General features: G+C 48.2%; 1 protein-coding gene across 4 annotated transcripts in view; it reads right to left on the reverse strand.

Annotated features, from left to right (window-relative positions):
- KAT6B (K(lysine) acetyltransferase 6B) overlaps positions 1 to 19,013 on the reverse strand; it is a 167,671-nt gene that overhangs the window by 14,448 nt on the left and 134,210 nt on the right. For all 4 annotated transcript variants that reach the window (XM_015414530.1, XM_015414529.1, XM_015414528.1 and 1 more), the window contains exons 12-13: positions 6,703 to 6,934; positions 922 to 1,081 (exon numbers count right to left, since the gene is read on the reverse strand). In XM_015414530.1, the coding sequence (XP_015270016.1) occupies positions 922 to 1,081; positions 6,703 to 6,934 (392 nt within the window). The remainder of the gene's footprint in view (positions 1 to 921; positions 1,082 to 6,702; positions 6,935 to 19,013) is intronic.

Here is a 19,013-nt window from a genome sequence, read left to right on the forward strand (position 1 = left end):
CAAACTTTGCTCTGTTGCTTTCGACCGACACGGCCACCCACCTGACTCAATAAACAAATACGTGTATTTTGTGCTAGCTATACCCCCGACCCCTATTTTCTCCTTCTTTTTGAGAATGATGCATGTGTGCCCCTCCAAATTTCTTTCAAAGGCATCATCTGAAGTGCTGCCCCTTCTTGCCTGGCATTCCCTCCCACAGACTCCACCCGGGGCCACCCCACTCGCGTCTCTCCAGGCCACCCTCTGGCATGAAGCCTTGGGATTAAGCCTCAGCAGGGCTAGTTCAAGATATCTGGTCACCCAAATCTAGGCACAACCCTGGACAGGGCAACACAGGTTCGTGGCAAGTAACCTAATTTCCTGGGATAGGATTTTCTTTCATTTTCAGGTTCCTATTGCAAGGGATTGTAAATTCCACGGCAGAATGCAACCCAATGGGTACGACCATCGCTCCCCTTCCTTACAAACCAAAATGGAGTTTTGTGGCACCTCAAAGACAGATTTCTTGCAACATAAATAACCAGGGGCTAAGCAGATTTTGTCACGGCTTCTGTGAATAGTCACTGTGCTTATCTTGTATTTTTCAGTTCTGCTTTGAAAAGCCACAAACAGTACCTCCTTAACCCCACTGCTCATAATACCCCCCCATATACAAGAGTGGACTGAGGATTCCCTTCACAAACAGGCTCTAGCTATGAAGCTCCCACTACGGTAAATCCGTTTGCCTCTAAGGTGGCCAAAGACTCCTTTTGAGTTATGCTGTAGCAGATTCCCCTGACTACCCCTTGGAAATTTATCTTTGGACATTGAGACCTCAGCAGGGCTTGGCCCAGGAGTTTATTTTCAATGCCCAGGTTGACTCCCGGAAGAAAGTGTGATTTTGAGCTTGTAGAGGGTGCCTTGCTTTACACCTGCGATTACCTCTTTTTCGGCTTCTCTCTCTTCCTCAGAAACTGCGGCGTTAGGGATTAAGATGGGAGTCCACCTCAAGCTTTCTGGATCTACTTGGTTGATGCGTGGGTTGGATTTCAGTTTCTCCATATGACTTGAAATCAGTTTCTCTCTTCTAATTAGTACAAATCTGCAATTTAAACACATGCAGTATTAGGAGAAAAATAATAATAATAATAATATCTTTCAATTTATTAATCGCTCAATCCTGCAGAGCCGCTGGCTCTGAGCGATTTACAGTTACACATATTAACAAGGGACTAACAATGATTCATAGGGGGTAAGGGAGGACAACATATAAATCTTTTTTAAGTCGCACACATTTGCAGCCAACGGGGTTTTTGTTCAGCTGTAGACTTAGACGTGTTCCAGACGGCATTCACTCGGCTTGGCTTGATGACGTCAGTTTTTCCAGGACTGTTTCGAGTCGCAGTGTCGGACTGCCACTGCCTGGCCGGATTGGCCCACCACAGGCTTCTTAATGCCGAAGAGATCTTTCCAGGCTCCCGAGCTGGACATTCCGTTTCGCCGGCTAACATTCGCCGTTTCGCCGGCTAACACCTCCCCCCACTCTCTAAGGAGTGGTACCCATTTTATCTACTTGCCGAAGCTTTCGAACCGCTGGGTGGACGGCGAGCTGGGGACAAGGCTGGTAGCTCACACCAGCGTGGGGCTAGAACTGACAGCAGTTCTGTTCAGTTCAGATGTTACTGTAACCAGAGGATAAATACTAAAGACAAGGAAACAAACAACCCCACAAGTCCTCAGAAAGAAATGTCCTGTGCATCTTTGCCAGCTTATAAACTGCATTTTTGCAAATCCACCACCCCTATTCCTGCAATGGCCCTTTTTAGGCTGCAGGCAGCAGACTTGCAAAGAAGCAGGGGCCAAGACAGAATTGACCTGGGAAGACGCAATAGGTAAAGACCATCAAGTCAAATCACCTAGTATGAGTGAAAGCTCTATGAGACAGTATTGCCAAAAGCTGCTAGGGAATGCAAACCTAGCCAACTGGAAACCCTTTCTGGCAAAGCAAAGGCATCCAGGAGGCGTTGAGAGAGCCCGTGGCTTCTGAACTGGCAAAACCACCGCCTAGCTCAAATATTTGACAGGCTTGTGGCCCTTTATAATGACGGATCTCTACCTCTCAATCTTCACCAAGACCTTGCTGATTAGAAACTGCCCCCTCCCCGAGCTACAAGATCTTAAGAGCATCTAAGAGTCTCTTTGGAAGGAAATCGCCTGAAGAACCATGGGGCGAGAGTCTGCTCCTGCTGCAAACTGCATCTCAAAGAACCAGACAACAGAAGAATCACCCGGCTTGGGGGGGGGTAAACAGTGGGAGGGCTTCTAATGTCCTGGCCCCACTGGTGGACCTCCTGATGGCACCTGGTATTTCTGGCCACTGTGTGACCCAGAGTGTTGGGCTGGATGGGCCACTGGCCTGATCCAACATTGGCTTCTCTTAGGTTCTTATGTTATGTTCTTAAGGTCTTTAAGCCCAGAGGCAGCTGCCAGCTCACTGCCCTAGAAATGACAGATGCTGTCTATGAAAGATAGTTGAGAGAGTGCAAGAGGATATCTTCAAACAGCCACTCTTGAGTCAGAGATTGTTCTAGTCAATGGGCATCACCATTTTCTGTTGGGATAACTTCAGTCCTTGCACTATCTGCAATGTAGATGTCCACCTTCAGTCAGCCATCACATACAAAGGTAGGATAAACACTTGAAGTGGAGATGTAGCTATTTTAGTCTTGAGTCCAGTGGCACTTTTAAGACCAACAAAATTTTATTCTGGGTATAAACGTTCGTGTGCATGCATACTTCTTCAGATAAGAATAAAATGTTCTTGGTCACCTCGAGATTGGATTACCGTAATGCTCTCTACATGGGGCTGCCCTTGTCTCAAAAGTGGAAGCTGCAGCTGGTGCAGAATGCAGCGGTGAGGCTGTTGTTGTGTCTTCCTGTGCGGGAACACATCCAGCCCGCCCTAAAAGCTCTGCACTGACTGCCTATAGCATACCGGATTCAGTTCAAGGTGCTGGTCATCACCTTTAAAGCCCTATATGGTCTGGGCCTTTCCCCATATGTCCCCCGGAGAACACTAAGATTGGGATCCCAAAATCACCTGGTCCTCCCGGGCCCCAGAGAAGCCAGGCTGGCCGCAACAAGAGCCAGGGCCTTTTCTGTGGTGGCCCCGTACTGCTGGAACGAGCTTCTGGAGGACATCAGGGCCCTGCAGGACCTCCTACAGTTCCGCAGGGCCTGCAAGACGGAGTTCTTCCACCAGGCTTTCGACTAAGGAACTGCCTTTAACATCCTGGCCCTGGCCCTCCAACATCACCATCAGCACCAACAGCCTGGCCCGAGCCTGGACTAGGGTGGTGGGCCACCGTTTAATGCCAAGAGATCGACGCCATCTGCCATTAACATCGGTTGAATATGTACGATTTTATATACTGTGATTTTAATTAATTTATGTTTTGATTTAATTAATTTATGAGCTGCGGTGGCTCAAGTGGTTAAGACGCTGAACTGCAGGCTGTGGAAGGTCAGTAGTTCAGCAGTTCGAGACCCGAGTGTGCCGCATGACGGAGTGAGCTCCCGTCTCTGGTTCCAGCTCCTGCCAACCTAGGCCGTTCGAAAGCAAGAAATTGCAAGTAGATAAATAGGTACCGCTTCGGTGGGAAGGTAACAGCGTTCCGTGCACCTTGGTGTTTAGTCATGCCGTCCACATGACCACGGAAACGTCTTCGGACAGTGCTGGCTCTTCGGCTTTGAAACGGAGATGAGCACCGCAACCCTAGAGTCGGACTCGACTGGCTCTCAAGCAAGGGAACCTTTACCTTTATATGTCAGTGTTTTAACAGATATATTTATATATGTATATTGTAAGCCGCCCTGAGCCTGCCTCTGCGGGGAGGTGCGGGGTATAAATTTAACAAATAAAATAAAAAATAAATAGAGGTGCCCCTGGACTCAGACCTTGTTCTGCTGCCACAGATCAACACGGCGACGCCAAAGGAACCTATTTTAGTCTTGGCCAGTATTCCCTCTAAGCTGAGTTAGTGTGAGCTAGCTCACAGTTTTTTAGCCTCCAGCTCACACATTTTTGTCGTAGCTCAGGAAGGATGGGGCTCCAGAGCAAACTAATTCATGCAGTAGCCAAATCGCCCACTCACAAATTTAATGCCAGGAGCTCACAAAGTAGAATTTGTGCTCACAAGACTCCATAGCTTAGAGGGAACATTGGTCTTGGCAGGGTGTAAAAATCCCTTCTTCAGAAGAGCATCAAAAGGAGATGGAAAGAGAGCCCCTGGGCTTAGAAGCCAAATAAGAGAGCCAAAACATTACTATTCAGGTGGGTGGTGTCAGACTCCATGTTGGTCTGAAGCAGCAGAGCAAAGTTTGAGTCCAGTGGGGGCACCTTGGAGACCAATAAAGTTTAAATCTAGGTATGAGCTTTCATGTGCGTGCACACAAAAGCTTACACCCAGAATAAAACTTTGTTGGTCTCCAAGGTGCCCCCACTGGACTGAAACTTTGTTCTACTGCCTGCAGCATTTAGTGCTCTTACACGGATGGAAGGAAGAGACTGTGTCCTGCCAGTTAACGGCCATTCACAACATCTGGAAATCAGACATGAGACGTGTCCTGTGGAGGACAAGTGATCATGGGCTGTCTACACACTTGATCCTAGGCCACTGGTTATGGCCAACAGCACCCACAACCTTCAGTTTGATCCTCTTCTTTTTTTTGAACCAGCAGAGGTGGCTGTCCTTGAGTTTGACAGATTCAGGGGGTTGCCTTGCTGGTCTGCAGTAGAACACCTAGATCCCAATCCAGTAGCACCTTAGAGACCAGAAAGATTTGGGGGGCGGGGTATAAGCGTTCAAGAGTCAAAGATCCCTCCACCATGACAGATTTGGGCCCCTTAGGCTAGGAAGGAAGGGTCAGCCATGGGCTGCACTGCCACTCGTGCGCCTGCAATGTGTGCTACCGGTTGCCTCAGTGACAGGACAATGAGGCCTAGCCCTCCCATGGCAGCCTCTGAGGTATCCCTGGAGGACTATCTGTAGGAGTTGACACTAGATGCAAACCTGTCCTTGTGGCCTTTTGAATTATTATGACACCCCCCCCCCCCCCGGATACTCCAGTAGAATAAGATGGGCTTTTTCTTTGGGTTTGCAACAAAAGGAAAGGGAAACCCAGAGGTCAATTCGGGGGGGATCGCGGGGGATCGCAGTTCCCCTGGGTGACGTACGGGGCACATGACGAAGCCCCGCCCCCTGCTTCCACCCGCCCCGCTTCCGGCCCTCATTCAGCTAGGAGGAGGCAGGAGAAGAGGGAGGGTAAGTTGCTTCCTCCCCGCCTCTCCCCACCCCTGCCTGCCTCACACTCCCACCGGCCTTGCTGGTCCACCGCCGGGCCCCTGATGTCAGGGGGCGTGGCATATGCTAATGAGTTATGCTAATGAGTTCCCCTAGCTCTTTTTCTAAGAAATGACCCCTGGGGAAATCTATGCCAGGGCGCAGGCTAATATACAAGCCGCCATTCTGGAGGTCCATGGTGAGGAGGACTCTGGATGGAGCAGAGATCCTTCCCAGAGGAAGGGGCAATACTGAGCTTCTGGGACAGGCCACACACTCCAGCTTTTCTCGCTCACCTGCCCTTATGATGCTTCTCTGGCCAGATAAAAAAAGGGTATCACTCCTTCACCCCGAGCCATTCGCTTTGCCACCTCACGCCTGGTCCTCAGAGCCCTCTCCCCAATACTTTCTTCCTCTGTCGCGTGATGCCTTCAGCCTTTCTTACAGAAGGAGTATTAAAGCTCGTTCAGGGCTGAGCGTGGAGGCCGGGTGGCAGCCTCTGGCCTAGATTCAGGGCGGGGCAGCTGCCAGGGCCCGGGGTTTCTGGTGGGGCCCCCTGCAGCCGACTCCCTGCTCGGGCGTCTCCTCTGATGCCTGCACTCACCCCCCTTCCCCTGCCTGCTTGCGAGAGAGCTCTCACCCCCCCCCCAGCTGCACATGCTGCCTGGCACTGCTGGGAAGGGGCGTGTGGGTGGTGCCGTGGCAGCGGCACTCCTGGCTGCACCCACCACCACCAGGGCCCGGCTGTGCAAGCAGTGTGGGGGCAGCTGCGACTACAGATGGCGGAAGGCTTGCGAGTGGGCAGACAAAGGATGCACGGGCAGGTGGGGAGACGTGGGTGGGCGGGCGGGCAAGAAGAGTGGACATGGGGCCCCCGGAGCATTCTCTGCCCAGCCCCCCCCCCCAAACCTGGAACTGGCCCTGCCTAGATTCCCCATTTAACCCTCCCTCACCTGCGGAGGGGGTGAGAGAGGCAAAGGATCTCCTGTATCATCTGGGCCTCTGCTGCTCTTCTTCCTCCCTTACTGCATGGTGAGGCAGTGGGGGGGCAGACAATGGCTCTGCAGGAAATCCATTAAAACCTTGATTTTCTGCTTTAAAGTAGGGGGGCAAGGGGGGACAGAGGACAAAGACCCTTCTCCTTCTGGATTCTTGATTTTGCCTGTGCAGTTCTAGAGGGAACAGCTGCTCCTAATCCAGAATACCGTTGTGTTTACACACGGAGAATTACAAGTGTGCAAAATGGTCCCCGTTTCCTACACAAAGGAAGGGGTGTGTGAGAGAATAAGAAAACACACATAGCCACAGAATGAGGCAGAAGGGCTGGTGCATGCAACCTCGAAGCTAGCAAGTCTGTTCAAACCACATAACATGTACTGACTTTTCTTCTCTCCTGTCTATCATGCTGTGCTGCTGCAGGGTAGTGGCAATGTCATGGGGACACATCCCAGTGGCCCGGCTCATTCCCTTGATGCTGATCAGTTTCTCGTGGTGGCAGTAAAGGTACTCCAACACAACGCTTTTCCAGTACGCCAGGTAGGACACACGACCCAGATCAGACAGCGGCTTCTCAGGAGACCCTGCTTGTCCCTCTCTTCTGGAAAGTAAGTAACCTAACAAAGGGGGGCAAAAGAAGAAATCACAAATACGTAAGCAATGCAGCCATCCACTGCCATTTAAGCCTATTCTTTGGCAATAATACAATGATGAAATATTCATTTTACAGTTCAACAAGTCCATGTTTCAAATAATGGGAACACCGCAGAAAGCTGTGAGATGTTTCCTCATGTTGCTTGGAGTAGAGGCAAATACTTAGGAGTACAGTCTCAAACATTTAAACCAGATAGGAAAAGAGTCCCAGCAAGACCACTCAGGACAACTGTTCCTAAATTGCAGACCTCTTTTGTTTTCACTGGATGAAAACCTCGGAACTCCTGCGCAGGCTCTCTCAAAAGGAAGCCAAGTCAATGTTGTCAGCCTTACTCAAGACATCCCACTGATCTCTACGTTGCACGCCCCCGTAATGAAATGTAGCAAGCAATCAGCAAGGGTTTAAACATAGGCATCAAGATAGCTTAAAAAAGAAGTGTTTAAAAACTATATCCTTTACATGATTTAACCTTAAAGCACTATTGCCCAAGAAAGTAGCAGCCTGGCTGTCTTCTAAATGTATGCCCCAAAATACCCATCAGGCTTGTTCGGCAAAAAAACCGAATGTAGCAGTGCTGGTGGATGATCACACGGAGAAGGGACATAGCAATCTGTGTGGAACTTCACGTTCAACTTTAGCCAAATGCTGACCTTCACCACATCAGGCCACACAATCAAACCTTGGTTACATTTAATTTCTACTCTCAACCCCTTCGGATGTCTCACAGGGTTAGATTTTCCTTAAAATATCCCCACAAATGGATTTTATTTCTCAGAAGTCTAAGTGCACTTTGAAGATAATCTACAGATCATGTGTGAAGAACGGAAAGAATCCTTAACACATGAACATCAGTATTTATGCTTATGAAGAAAAATGGCAATCTTCAGGAGACGTTCTTTCAAGTTATCATCTTGTTTTTCTGTCTATCTTAATAAATATTTTCAAATCTAGACTTCCAAGGAAAGGGCCTTTTTGGTCACAGCAGTGAAACTCTGGAACCCCGTCACCCGACAGACTTGCATGTTCCCTTCTGTTGCCATCTTCCGCTGGTAGGTAAAGGCATTTGTATTTAGTCTACAGTAGGGGTGTGCAAAAAAAAAAAGTATTTCCTGATATTCCCAAATCCCAGTATCGGTATGAGATTGGGATTCGGGAAATAATCAGGATTGCTGAATTTATTCGGCTCCATAATACCCTATGGGGACCGATCCCATAGGGTACAATGGAGAAGGGGGGGTGAATTTGCACCACTTCTGGGTTCACTCACGCATGGCTTGGCTTTGCAAAAGTCAATTAAATGCCTTCTCAAAACCACCACTATGGCAGTGGCACAGGTGAGTTCAGTTCTCTCACCGAGTTGCGCCACGGTGGTGGTACAACTCTGCGACTTAATTCAGAAGGCACTTAAAGTTTAAATGTCTTCTGACTTCAGCTCTACTCAGCGAGTGAAGCTGAGCCCGAATAAAAGCCAAATAATATTGGCTCTTAATCAAGCTCAGCTAGATTGGTAGCTGAATCAGAATACAGAATCTGATTCAGCTTAATAAATACCTGAATAATACTGATAAGGTATTTGGAGGGATATTTATTTGGCTCAGGGTATACTGAGCGCACAACCCTAGTCTGGCATTCTCTCAGTGATTTCTCCTTGCTGTCCTATGTTTTAATTGTTGTTGTTATGTTCTTGTATCAGAGGGTAGCCAGCCATGTTGGTTTGCAGTAGAACACCTAGATTCCAGTCCAGGAGCACCTTAGAGACTGTCAAGATTTTGGGGTATAAACTTTTGAGAGTCAAAGCTCCTGGTATGTGACAAAGGGAGATTTGACTCTTGAAAGCTCATACCCTCAGATCTTGCTGATTTCTAAGGTGCTACTGGACTGGAACCTAGATGTTTTGTATGTGTATTTTAGATAGATTTTAATTGTTTTAATGACACATTTTATTTGGTTTTTTATGGTTTTTAAGATGTGTTTTTATTATGTACGTTTTTAATCAGCTGCCTTGGTGGCCCTGACGAGGGCAGAAAGATGGTGCATAAAATAAACAAAGAAACAGGAAAACTTTCAAATAGGAAATGTTTTGAACGAAATGCCCATCTTCAAGCTCTTCCAATTTCCAAGATGCACAACAGGAGGCTTTATAAACACCGGGCCTCCCTTCACAAGTAAAATGGAGAAGGACAAAAATCTGTGCAAACAGGTGCTTTGCCAAGTCTCTGTTCAGATGCCAATAAAGGCTTACAAACAATTACAAATGCTGGCGTGACGGATTCTTCGTCATGACGACTTAAGATTCTCTGGTCTCTAATACCGTCACAGATTCTTCAACTAGAAACCCTTCCTGTATTTCCACTTGTGACATCAAGTACACACATATTCTGGCCACCACAACATACAAGGCAAATTTCAGTTAAATACACCGGTCTTACAGCAGAAATACACTCCCCGCAAAAACACTTATTAGAGCTGTAGAGCTTTTTAAAAAAATGTGAAGAGTGGCTTAAGCCACCTAAGGAAGTGCATGGCAGAGGAGAGAATTGGACTGGGGACTTCCCAGTTCGCAGCTCAGTCTCTCAACCACTGAGCCATTCTATGTTTTGGCAACAGAGAAGAAACATTACAGGTTGTTATTGTAGGAAATATCACCAGGTGCATGCAAACCACAGCTACATTGCATGTTTGTACTGGCCCCGGTTCTCGACTTCTTGAGACACAACAAAATTTAGAAATACTAAGGAGCGGCTAGGAAGTACCATCAAAGGTCAGTACAGTTTGGCAAACGTATATACAGAAATGAAAACAAGAGACTGTACTTAAAAGTGTACCCCATAATGGCAAACATTAAACCAGTGGTTTTCAAAACGCGCTCTCAGGAGCCGAGGCCCCCCAGAAAGATTTAGCAGTCAGGAGACTTGAAAAGACAGCTTGCCCTCCATGTGCAGTTTCAAGGAAGTGCTGGGTGCCTTCCAGGGCATACGATGAGATCCAACAAACCTCGCCCACGTGGACTCTGTGCACTGGACTATACATACCCAGAATACTTTGCAAGGCACCAGGGGTTCTGTGGTTCTTTTCCTGAACAAAGAAAATAGGCAAGAAGTGTGGTTCCAACCAACTTTACACTCTGTCTTGTGCAATTGTTTTCTGTGCACAGATCTGGACCTTCCTCATTAAGGGGAGAAAAACCTGTGGCAACTCTGAAGGATGTTTTAGAATGAGCTTCTGTAGGCCACAAAGTCTTTGTATTCAGCCGTAACAGCAGCAAATTACTGCTACTGCCCTGGCATTCTCACAGTATAAATGTTAACACTAAGTACATGACAAGTTGTAACATCCTGCACACATCTACTACAAAGCTCATTTTACTTACAGCAAACATGATTTAATTGGTTGTGTGATTCAAGTTACATCCATTAAATTAAACTTACCAAAAAGATTCCAAATAATTGATCTAAGTTGCAGGTAAATAAAAAACATTGATCTTGGCTGCTCGTGTATTTATCCTGAAGCATCTGAAATGAGTACAACATGCCCCTGTTAAATAGATCTCCCCAATGTCTTAATATCCATCATGTCTAAACTGTGGATATCCTTAATCCTACAGGATCTCCCCAGAATCTACACAGCCCAAGTGGAGAATGGCCATGCTGGTGAGGCATTGACGTAGCACAAACTGTGTGCTGAGAGACTTAATGAAGCTGGAGCCAAGATGCAGGGGAAGTCCCCCTCCTTCTCAAACAATTTATAGCAGTGACTAGTAAGTAGCCAAGCTACTAGCCAGAATCATAAACTAATGGCAACGGCAGTCCCACCTTACACTGTAATCTGTATGGGGTTCCTAGCAGTGCCACCTGGTCTCACCAATGAGTTTCATCAGACCAACAGCCCACTAATCTTAGGACTATCACAACTGTCTGCTGGAGGACTTGGGGGTTCAGAGCACAGTCCTCACAGGGTCTTGCCATCTAAAAGCCTCCCACAGAGCGGGAATCAGGACGGTGGCTTCCATATCCACAAACCACGCATTCCTACTACAGCAGTTCAGTTCGTCTCATTTGCTGCCCTTCGCTTTGTCCATCATGCAGGATAGTTAAAAAATTTTTTAAAAAGACAATCATAGAAAGGCGAGCAAAGACAAATTTCTGTGGCAACAGTGCGGAATGGCTGGCATTACCACCATTCTATTCCTTGTCTGCAGCATCTTCAGCCTTCTGAACCCTACTCTGACCCCAATGCAGCTTTTATGTAGAACAGTTACTAACAATAGCCTCCTAAAAATACACTCCCAGAACTGCCCCTTTCAAAGTAAGCTTGAGGGCTCCCCGTCAATGTTCCCTCTAAGCTGTGGAGTCTGGTGAGCAAAAATTCTACTTTGTGAGCTACTGGCATTAGAGTTGTGAGCGAGCGATTTCGCTGCTGCATAAATCAGTTTGCTCTGGAGCCATTTTTCCTGAGCTGACACCAAAATGTGTGAGCCGGAGGCTAAAAAACTGTGAGCTAGCTCACACTAACTCAGCTTAGAGGGAACACTGCTCCCCATCCTTAGGGCTAAAACAAAAGCCAAACTAAGTATTTGTGCAGGACTGCTAACATTTGCCACGTCACACTGCATCGTCACTTTCCACCGAGGACAGCCTGTGTGCAGAGTCTGCGGAATGTGTGGTCTACGGCCCATGGCACTCACCCAGGGACAACAGCATCTCTATGCCTGGCCTCGGCCATGTCACACAACTCTGCTCTTGGTCTCCGCTTAGTAAGGAGCCACGTCCCAGGTGACACCACAAGGATGACACACAGGGACCCATGCCTGTGCAGTTTTTGTTGGGTGGGTGCCAGCCGATGGACATACAGAGAAACCTGCTGCCATGGGAACCGCTGCAAATTTATTAACAAAACCAAGTTGCAGATTAGTAATACGGCTCATCCCCTTAACATCAGTAGAAGGTTTCCAAGCAGCCCCAAAAGCAGAGGTTTTCTTTTCATACAGGCCAAACTTTTACCATACCAACCCTTTCTCTCTGAGGGTTCACATGGGCAGCCAGCGGTTAAATCAACCAAGTTATCACGCATGTTTAAGAACAATGTTGAAAGCACAGCAGGCTCATCAGGGAATGGCCTGAATGCCCACCAGGGACGGCAGCTCAACACTGGAAGTTCTATGAGTTACTGAAAGTAGAGCCCACTGAGGAACACACCTGGACCTTGATAGGATGGATGACTGCACACGGGTTACATACTGAGAAAGCTGTTTCGGGAAACACATATTCTCAAAATCCTTCTTGGTGTTTGTAGTACTTTGTCCATTAGATCTTACAAAATAAACTGAGATGATTCTAAGACAGAAATATAATATACCCTGAAACTTTGAGGAGAACCATTATAGAATCATAGAATCACAGAGTTGGAAGGGGCCACACAGACCCTCTAGTCCAACCCCCTGCCCAATGCAGGAGCAGCCTAAAGCATCTCTGACAAATATTCGCCCAGCCTCTTCTTGAAAGCTGCCAGTGAAGGGGAGCGAACCACCTCCCTGGGCAGCTGATTCCGCCTTTGAACCACTCTGACCATGAAAAAGTGTTTCCTGATATCCAGCCGATACCTTTCTGCATGTAATTTGAAACCGTTGCTTCGGGTCCTATCCTCTGCTGCCCACTGGAACCACTCCTTGCCCTCCTCCAAATGACAGCCTTTCAAATATTTAAAGAGAACGATCATGTCCCCCCTCAATCTCCTCTTCTCCACACTGGACATTCCCAAGGCCCTTAGCCTTTCCTCGTAGGGCTCCATCTCCAGACCCCTGATCATCCTCGTCACTCTCTTCTGCACCCTCTCGATTTTGTCCACATCCTTTTTGAAGTGAGGCCTCCAGAACTGCACACAGTACTCAAGGTGCGGCCTGACCAAGGCAGATTACAGAGGGGCCAGGACCTCCAATGATTTCAATGCTGTGGCCCTTTTAATACATCCCAAGACTGAATTTGCATTTTTTGCCACTGCATCATACTGACTGCTCATATTTAGTTTACAGTCCACTCTTACCCCAAGAGCTCTTTCGCATACACTACTCCCCAGAAACGTATCCCCCATCCAGTATTTGTGCTTGACATTTTTGTGGCCCAGATGTAATACTGTGCATTTATCTTTCTTGAATTGCATCCTGTTCGCAACTGCCACCTTCTCCAGAGTATTCAGGTCTTGTTGAATTTTAACTCCATCTCCTTGGGTGTTTCCTAATCCTCCCAATTTGGTATCACCACCAAATTTAATGAGTAGCCCTTCTACCCCTTCATCCAGATCATTGATAAAAACATTGAAAAGTACCGGGCCCAAAACCGAGTCCTGCGGCACACCGCTGGACACCTCCCTTCAATCTGATGAAATGCCATTGACCACCACTCTTGGGGTGCGGTCCTCTAACCAGTTCCCTGTCTACCGAACTGTCCTATAGTCCAGTCCACAGTCTTCCAGTTTGCCCATCAGAATGTCATGGGGAACCTTACCGAAAGCTTTACTGAAATCCAGGTAAATCACATCAACAGAGTTCCCACGTCACATGATCAAAGAAGGAAACCAGGTTGGTCTGACAAGATCTGTTGGGGACAAAACCAAGTCGACTTCCCTGGATCACTAAGTGGTCCTTCAGATGCTTACAGATAGATCCCTTTAAAATCTGCTCTAATATCTTCCCTGCAACAGAAGTCAGACTGAGCAGCCTGTAGTTTCCTGGGTCATCCTTGTTACTGTACGTGTATACACTTTGTAAAATTGATGACATTTGGGCATATTATATGTAAGAATATCTTTATCCCCCCCAAAAAATTAATGCTGTCCTAAATTTTCATATAGTTTGATTTTGAGACAAAAGTTGCCATGGTGGGGGCTTCTGCTGGAAGACACATGCCACACCAAGGTGGTGTGTGTGTGTGTGTGTGTGTGTGTGTGTGTGTGTGTAGTCGGTTTCTGAAAACCTTCCTTCTACACCCCCACACACCAAATGTTGTGTGGGTATGGGAGTCCCTTCCAAAATCTTCTCATTAAAATAGGGCTGTCTACTCCACACTGGGAAGTCCCTGGAGAAATAGGACCAGGGAGGGAGAGGACCGAGCTTAGTGGGGCACCATGCCACAGAGCTCTTCAAGAAAACTAAAAAGCTCTCTCATCTGCAGATCAGCTGTAATTCCGGGAGATCTTCAGGCCCCGCCTGGAGGTTGGCAACTCTACATTAAAAGTATTTAATTGTAACAGCTCATAACTGGAACATAAACTGTTACCACCCACGACAACAAAGATTTCCTGCTCTAACTTCAGAAACCTTTTGAACGTCAAGCCTATTTCTAAAAGAGCACAAAGCAGAACTGAACCGGGAGTGGAAGCACTTAGTAAGTATATTCGCTGTGCTCAGGGTACAAAGCCGTTCCAGCTGGCCTGCTGTCCATAGCTCTGGGTGAAGCCAGCGAGTGACGCTGAGCTTCAGGCAAAGAAGTGCGGACAGTGAAGCTCCCCGGGGTCACAAGAGATCGCACCACTCCTGAGCTTCACACAGACTCCTCCGACCTCAGGGCCCACCCAGGAGGGGGTTGCAAAATACTCACTGCTCCTCTAAGCCATTTCTGAAGGGAGGGGAAGTCACAGAGGCCAGGCTCTTCCCGGGTTTCCCTGGCAGGACTATGCTGGGAGTCTGAGAAGAGAAGACGGGCCCCAGGAGTCGGAGCCCAGACACCCTCTGCTGAAAGAGCCGTCTGTCCACGGCTAGCTACTCCTCTGACCTCCCCTTCAGAAAAGCTAGGCCTGCAGTTTGGAAAGGGGGGGGCGATGTGGAGGGGGGGAGCGCCTGTGAACAATCACAAAGGTCTGTTGGCTTTTTCTGAGTCCTCCGTCAGTCCTGGACAAAAGGCTGGCAGGGTGGGCAGCTCTCATCTGGGAGTCTCTCTCCCCCATGCCAAAGCTCTCCGGTACTGGCTGTGCTGGCCTGGTGTGGGATGCTGAATTTGGCATTCTGGCTGGTGTTCCGGCCACCTCGCGCACCAGCAGATACCCTGCCGAGGCTGTTGGAGGCGGTAGTGGGCTGGGCCTTGGAGTTCCCCAGACTTTTGGTCCTGGGGGATTTTAATGTCCATGCTGACATGGCCACCTCTTCACAGGCCACGAACCTGGTGTCCTCCATGGCAACATTGGGACTCTCTCTCAATTTGTACCAAGCAGGCCACACACTGGCTTTGGTCTTTGCGATGGGGCTAGATGTGAGTCCCATTAATATAGTCCCCTTGGCCTTAAAGGTATTCAGTGCCAAGGTTCTAAACCAATTCCTGTATGGTGGAGAAATTATTTACTCCTAGGTGTGTCTCAGGCACAGCACTGAGAGCAGAACTCGGCGGATTATCAATGGACGATGGGCTTGAATTAAAAATCTGAGGGAGGATCTACTCTACTTGGGCTTATCCGGGCAGATAAACATTATAGCCTTTGGCAAAAATTAACGTTCTTCCCTTGGCGATTTTGGAGGGCAGATATAACAGAGTATCATACTCTAATAGAACATGCAGATGCTCATATGATAAAATCGTAGCCATAGAACATATGATTATGGAGGGCCCTATAGTCAGTGAGTTGAGGGCTAAATTAGTCCCCCCTTTACTTAAAGATATGGAATTGCTAAAGGTGAGAGCTGAGGTGTCGTGGCTACGATCAGATACAAGTGATCGTGTCACCCTCTCAGTGGCAGAATTCACAGGTGCAATAATCAACTATAAGAGAAACAATACTAAGTGTCGGCTGATGCCGCCATGGTTTGGGCTCCCCACTCCCCCGCCTTCCCTCTGCTGCCCTCCCTCCTCCTGGCATGCACTCCAGGTTTCTTCCCATTATCTCTCCTGCGGCCTTGAAGCCGTGCTCGGCCACACCGCTTTTCCCCACTGAGAGCCGAGGGCCGTTTGCTTTTGAGCGCGCTTGCTTGCTCCTGCTTATTGGTCTGCGTACATCAGGGGGACCTGTACGAACTGAGTATATTAGTCTGTATTCCCGCCGAACCCCCCCATTCCTGACACAAAGTGTGTCGTATGATGACCTGAGTACTCTAATAGAACATGCAGATGCTCATATGATAAAATCGTAGCCATAGAACATATGATTATGGAGTGCCCTATAGTCAGTGAGTTGAGGGCTAAATTAGTCCCCCCTTTACTTAAACAGTACTAGAGAGACAGAATATGGAGACAGTGCCATGGTCGGATCACTTTGTCGGGCATCTCAAATCCTCCCTACTTAGGCGACAAGCTGATTTATATTCACCTGCAGAGACTGGTGGACCCAAGGGGTTCCAGAAAGCTCTGCGGGATCTGATTCCCCTTGGCAGATCATTGGATAAGCTGGTAGAGCTGACTAGCCTAGCCCGTCGTTCTGAAGCCATCAATGAAATTGCTCCCTGATGCCCTCTTTGCTCCGATACCCAAATAGCTCCCTGGTACTCCGAGGAGCTACGGAGGATGAAACGGGAGCTTAGACGGCTAGAGTGAGTTTGGCGACAGACTCGTGAGAAAGCTCCAAGAGCATCTTATAGAATGTTTATGAAAGCCCATGAGATGGCAGTGAAGGCCGCTAAGAAGGATTTCTTTGTGGACTCCACTGCATCCGCTAGCTCTCGCCCAGCACAGTTGTTCAGGGTAATTAGGTCTTAAACTTCTCTCACAGAGAGACCCCAAAGTATCAGTAAATTGGCAATTAGCTGAGAGGCTTTTGCAAGCTTTTTTGTGGATAAAGTCTCATCATTCCGCCAGGATCTGCCTCCTCCTCCTACTACTACTACTATTCCCCACCCTGTCACACAAGTGGGCTTAGGGCAGATTGCAACACAAAAACCATAGAAAAATAAAAAAAACAAATAAAACCAATTAAACCAATAGATTTAAACCAATAAACAATAACAAACCCTGTGCCTTATATCAGGTGGATATAGGTACCCCAGAAAGCTCCAGTGCCCAACAGTATTATCTAAAACAACAGGGCATTGGGAAAGGGCCATGAACAGGAGGCCAGAATGGTTGAATGTCCACTGCTTCAACCAAAAGCCTAGTGGAACAGCTTTATTTTACAGGCATGTGGAACTATAATAAGTCCCACAGAGCCCTGATCTCGGGTGGTTGACACAGTACATGAACTGGATGTCCCTTGGCCATCCTCTGGTCCCTTGTTGGACCAATTCAGCCTGCTCTCACAGGGAAAGGTGTACAGGATCCTGGATGCTGTGAAGCCTGCCACTTGTCTCTTGGACCTGGGCCCATCACGGCAGGTAAAAGCTAGCGATGACAGAATGCAGGCTCCCCTGGGGGACATTATAAATCTGTCCCTGAGTTCAGGGGTCTTCCCAGGGGGATTAAAACAGGGAGCAGTTAGACCACGCTTAGAGAAACCATCTCTAGATCCTAGCAATCTATCCAACTATTGGCCAGTATGAAACTTACTGTTCCTGGGTAAGGTAAAGAGCAGTAGCGGAGCAGCTCCAGGTTTTCCTGGATGACACCTTGGGCCTGGACCCCTTCCAATCCAATTTCTGCCCTGGCCATGGGAGACAGAGACAGTACTGGTCACTATCACAGATGATCTTCATAGACAGCTGGATCAAGGCGGGTCAGCTCTGCTGGTATTACTTGATTTGTCAGCAGCATTTGACACAGTTGACCACAAACTGTTGACCAACGGCCTCACCCATGTGAAGATTCGGGGGACAGCCCTGCAGTGGTTTGTCTCCTTCCTTCAAGGTTGGGGACAGAGGGTAGTGCTAGGGGAGAGGGTCTCGCCATGATACCCACTGGTATGTGGTGTCCCCAAAGGGGCAATCTTTTCCCCAATGTTGTCTATCATCTTTATGTGTCCCCTCATCCAGCTGGTGCAGCGTTTTGGGCCTGGGCATCATCAGTATGCTGGTGCCACTCAGCTCTATCTGTTGATAAGTGGCCATCTGGATCCCACCCCAGAGAATTTCGCTAAGGGTTTGGAGGCCGTAGTTGGCTGGTTAAAGCAGAGCCAGCTGAAACGAAATCCATTGAAGATGGAGTTCTTATGGCTGGATTGGGATGCCAACTCCTGGCTCTTGATGGTGTACCATTAGAGCCTGGGGTGATCCTGGATCCTTCCCTTTCAATACAGGCCAAGTCACAAATGTTGTTAAGCTGATGTTTTACCATCTCCTCCAGGTTAAACAGTTGGTTCCCTCCCTGTCTCCCTCTGACTTAGCCACCGTGATCCATGCAACGGTCACCTCCAGGTTGGACTACTGTAACTTGCTCTACACAAGGCTTCCCTTGAAACTGACTCAGAAATTGCAACTGGTCCAGAATGCAGTTCTGTGGGTTCTGACAGGAACACCCTATAGAGCACATATCCAACCAGTGCTCTACCAGCTGCACTGGCTAGAGATTGAGGACTGGGTCAGATCCAAGGTTTTGGTGTTGACCTTCAAAGCCCTAAACAGTCGAGTCTTCTGGTTTTGGCACACTGATGGCGGGCGCACTCCTCCGAAGCTCCAGAGAGAGTGGCCCGTGACCTGGCAGCAGTGTCAGCTAGCTGCCATGTTTTGCTTGTTCCCTTCTCTGATTCTGGCGCTACGGCTCATGCCTCATAGCTTGCTTGCTGCTCTGCCGCTTGCAGTAAACAGCGATAGGGAGACTGTGAGAACCAGTGCTGCCAGACTGAGTTATCTGTCTGACCTTGTGACGGGTGGAGGGCTTGTGTTCCACCACAGGTGTGAATTTTTCGGCTCTCGTGGGGCACTGAGACTCTCCCGCTTATTATGTAACCTCTCGCCGGGAGAATTCCTACATGCGTGCGCTCGGATTTCATTTGCTTAGCCATTTGCCTCATCCTGCTATATTTAGGGATGTTTCCGCCCCATAGTCATGCCTAACAATAATCTTGTGGACATGGTAACAGACTTGTAGTCTAATAAAGCATAACGCTTCCCTGGAAATGTTTGTGGAGATTTACTTGCTGTTGAACCTGACAAGCAGGGAGGGAGTCTGGCTGGCTCTGGACTCCCCCCCCCCCCT

This window comes from Gekko japonicus, unplaced genomic scaffold (assembly GCF_001447785.1).
Source record: "Gekko japonicus isolate JY-2015 unplaced genomic scaffold, Gekko_japonicus_V1.1 scaffold484, whole genome shotgun sequence".
NCBI classification, from domain to species: domain Eukaryota; kingdom Metazoa; phylum Chordata; class Lepidosauria; order Squamata; family Gekkonidae; genus Gekko; species Gekko japonicus.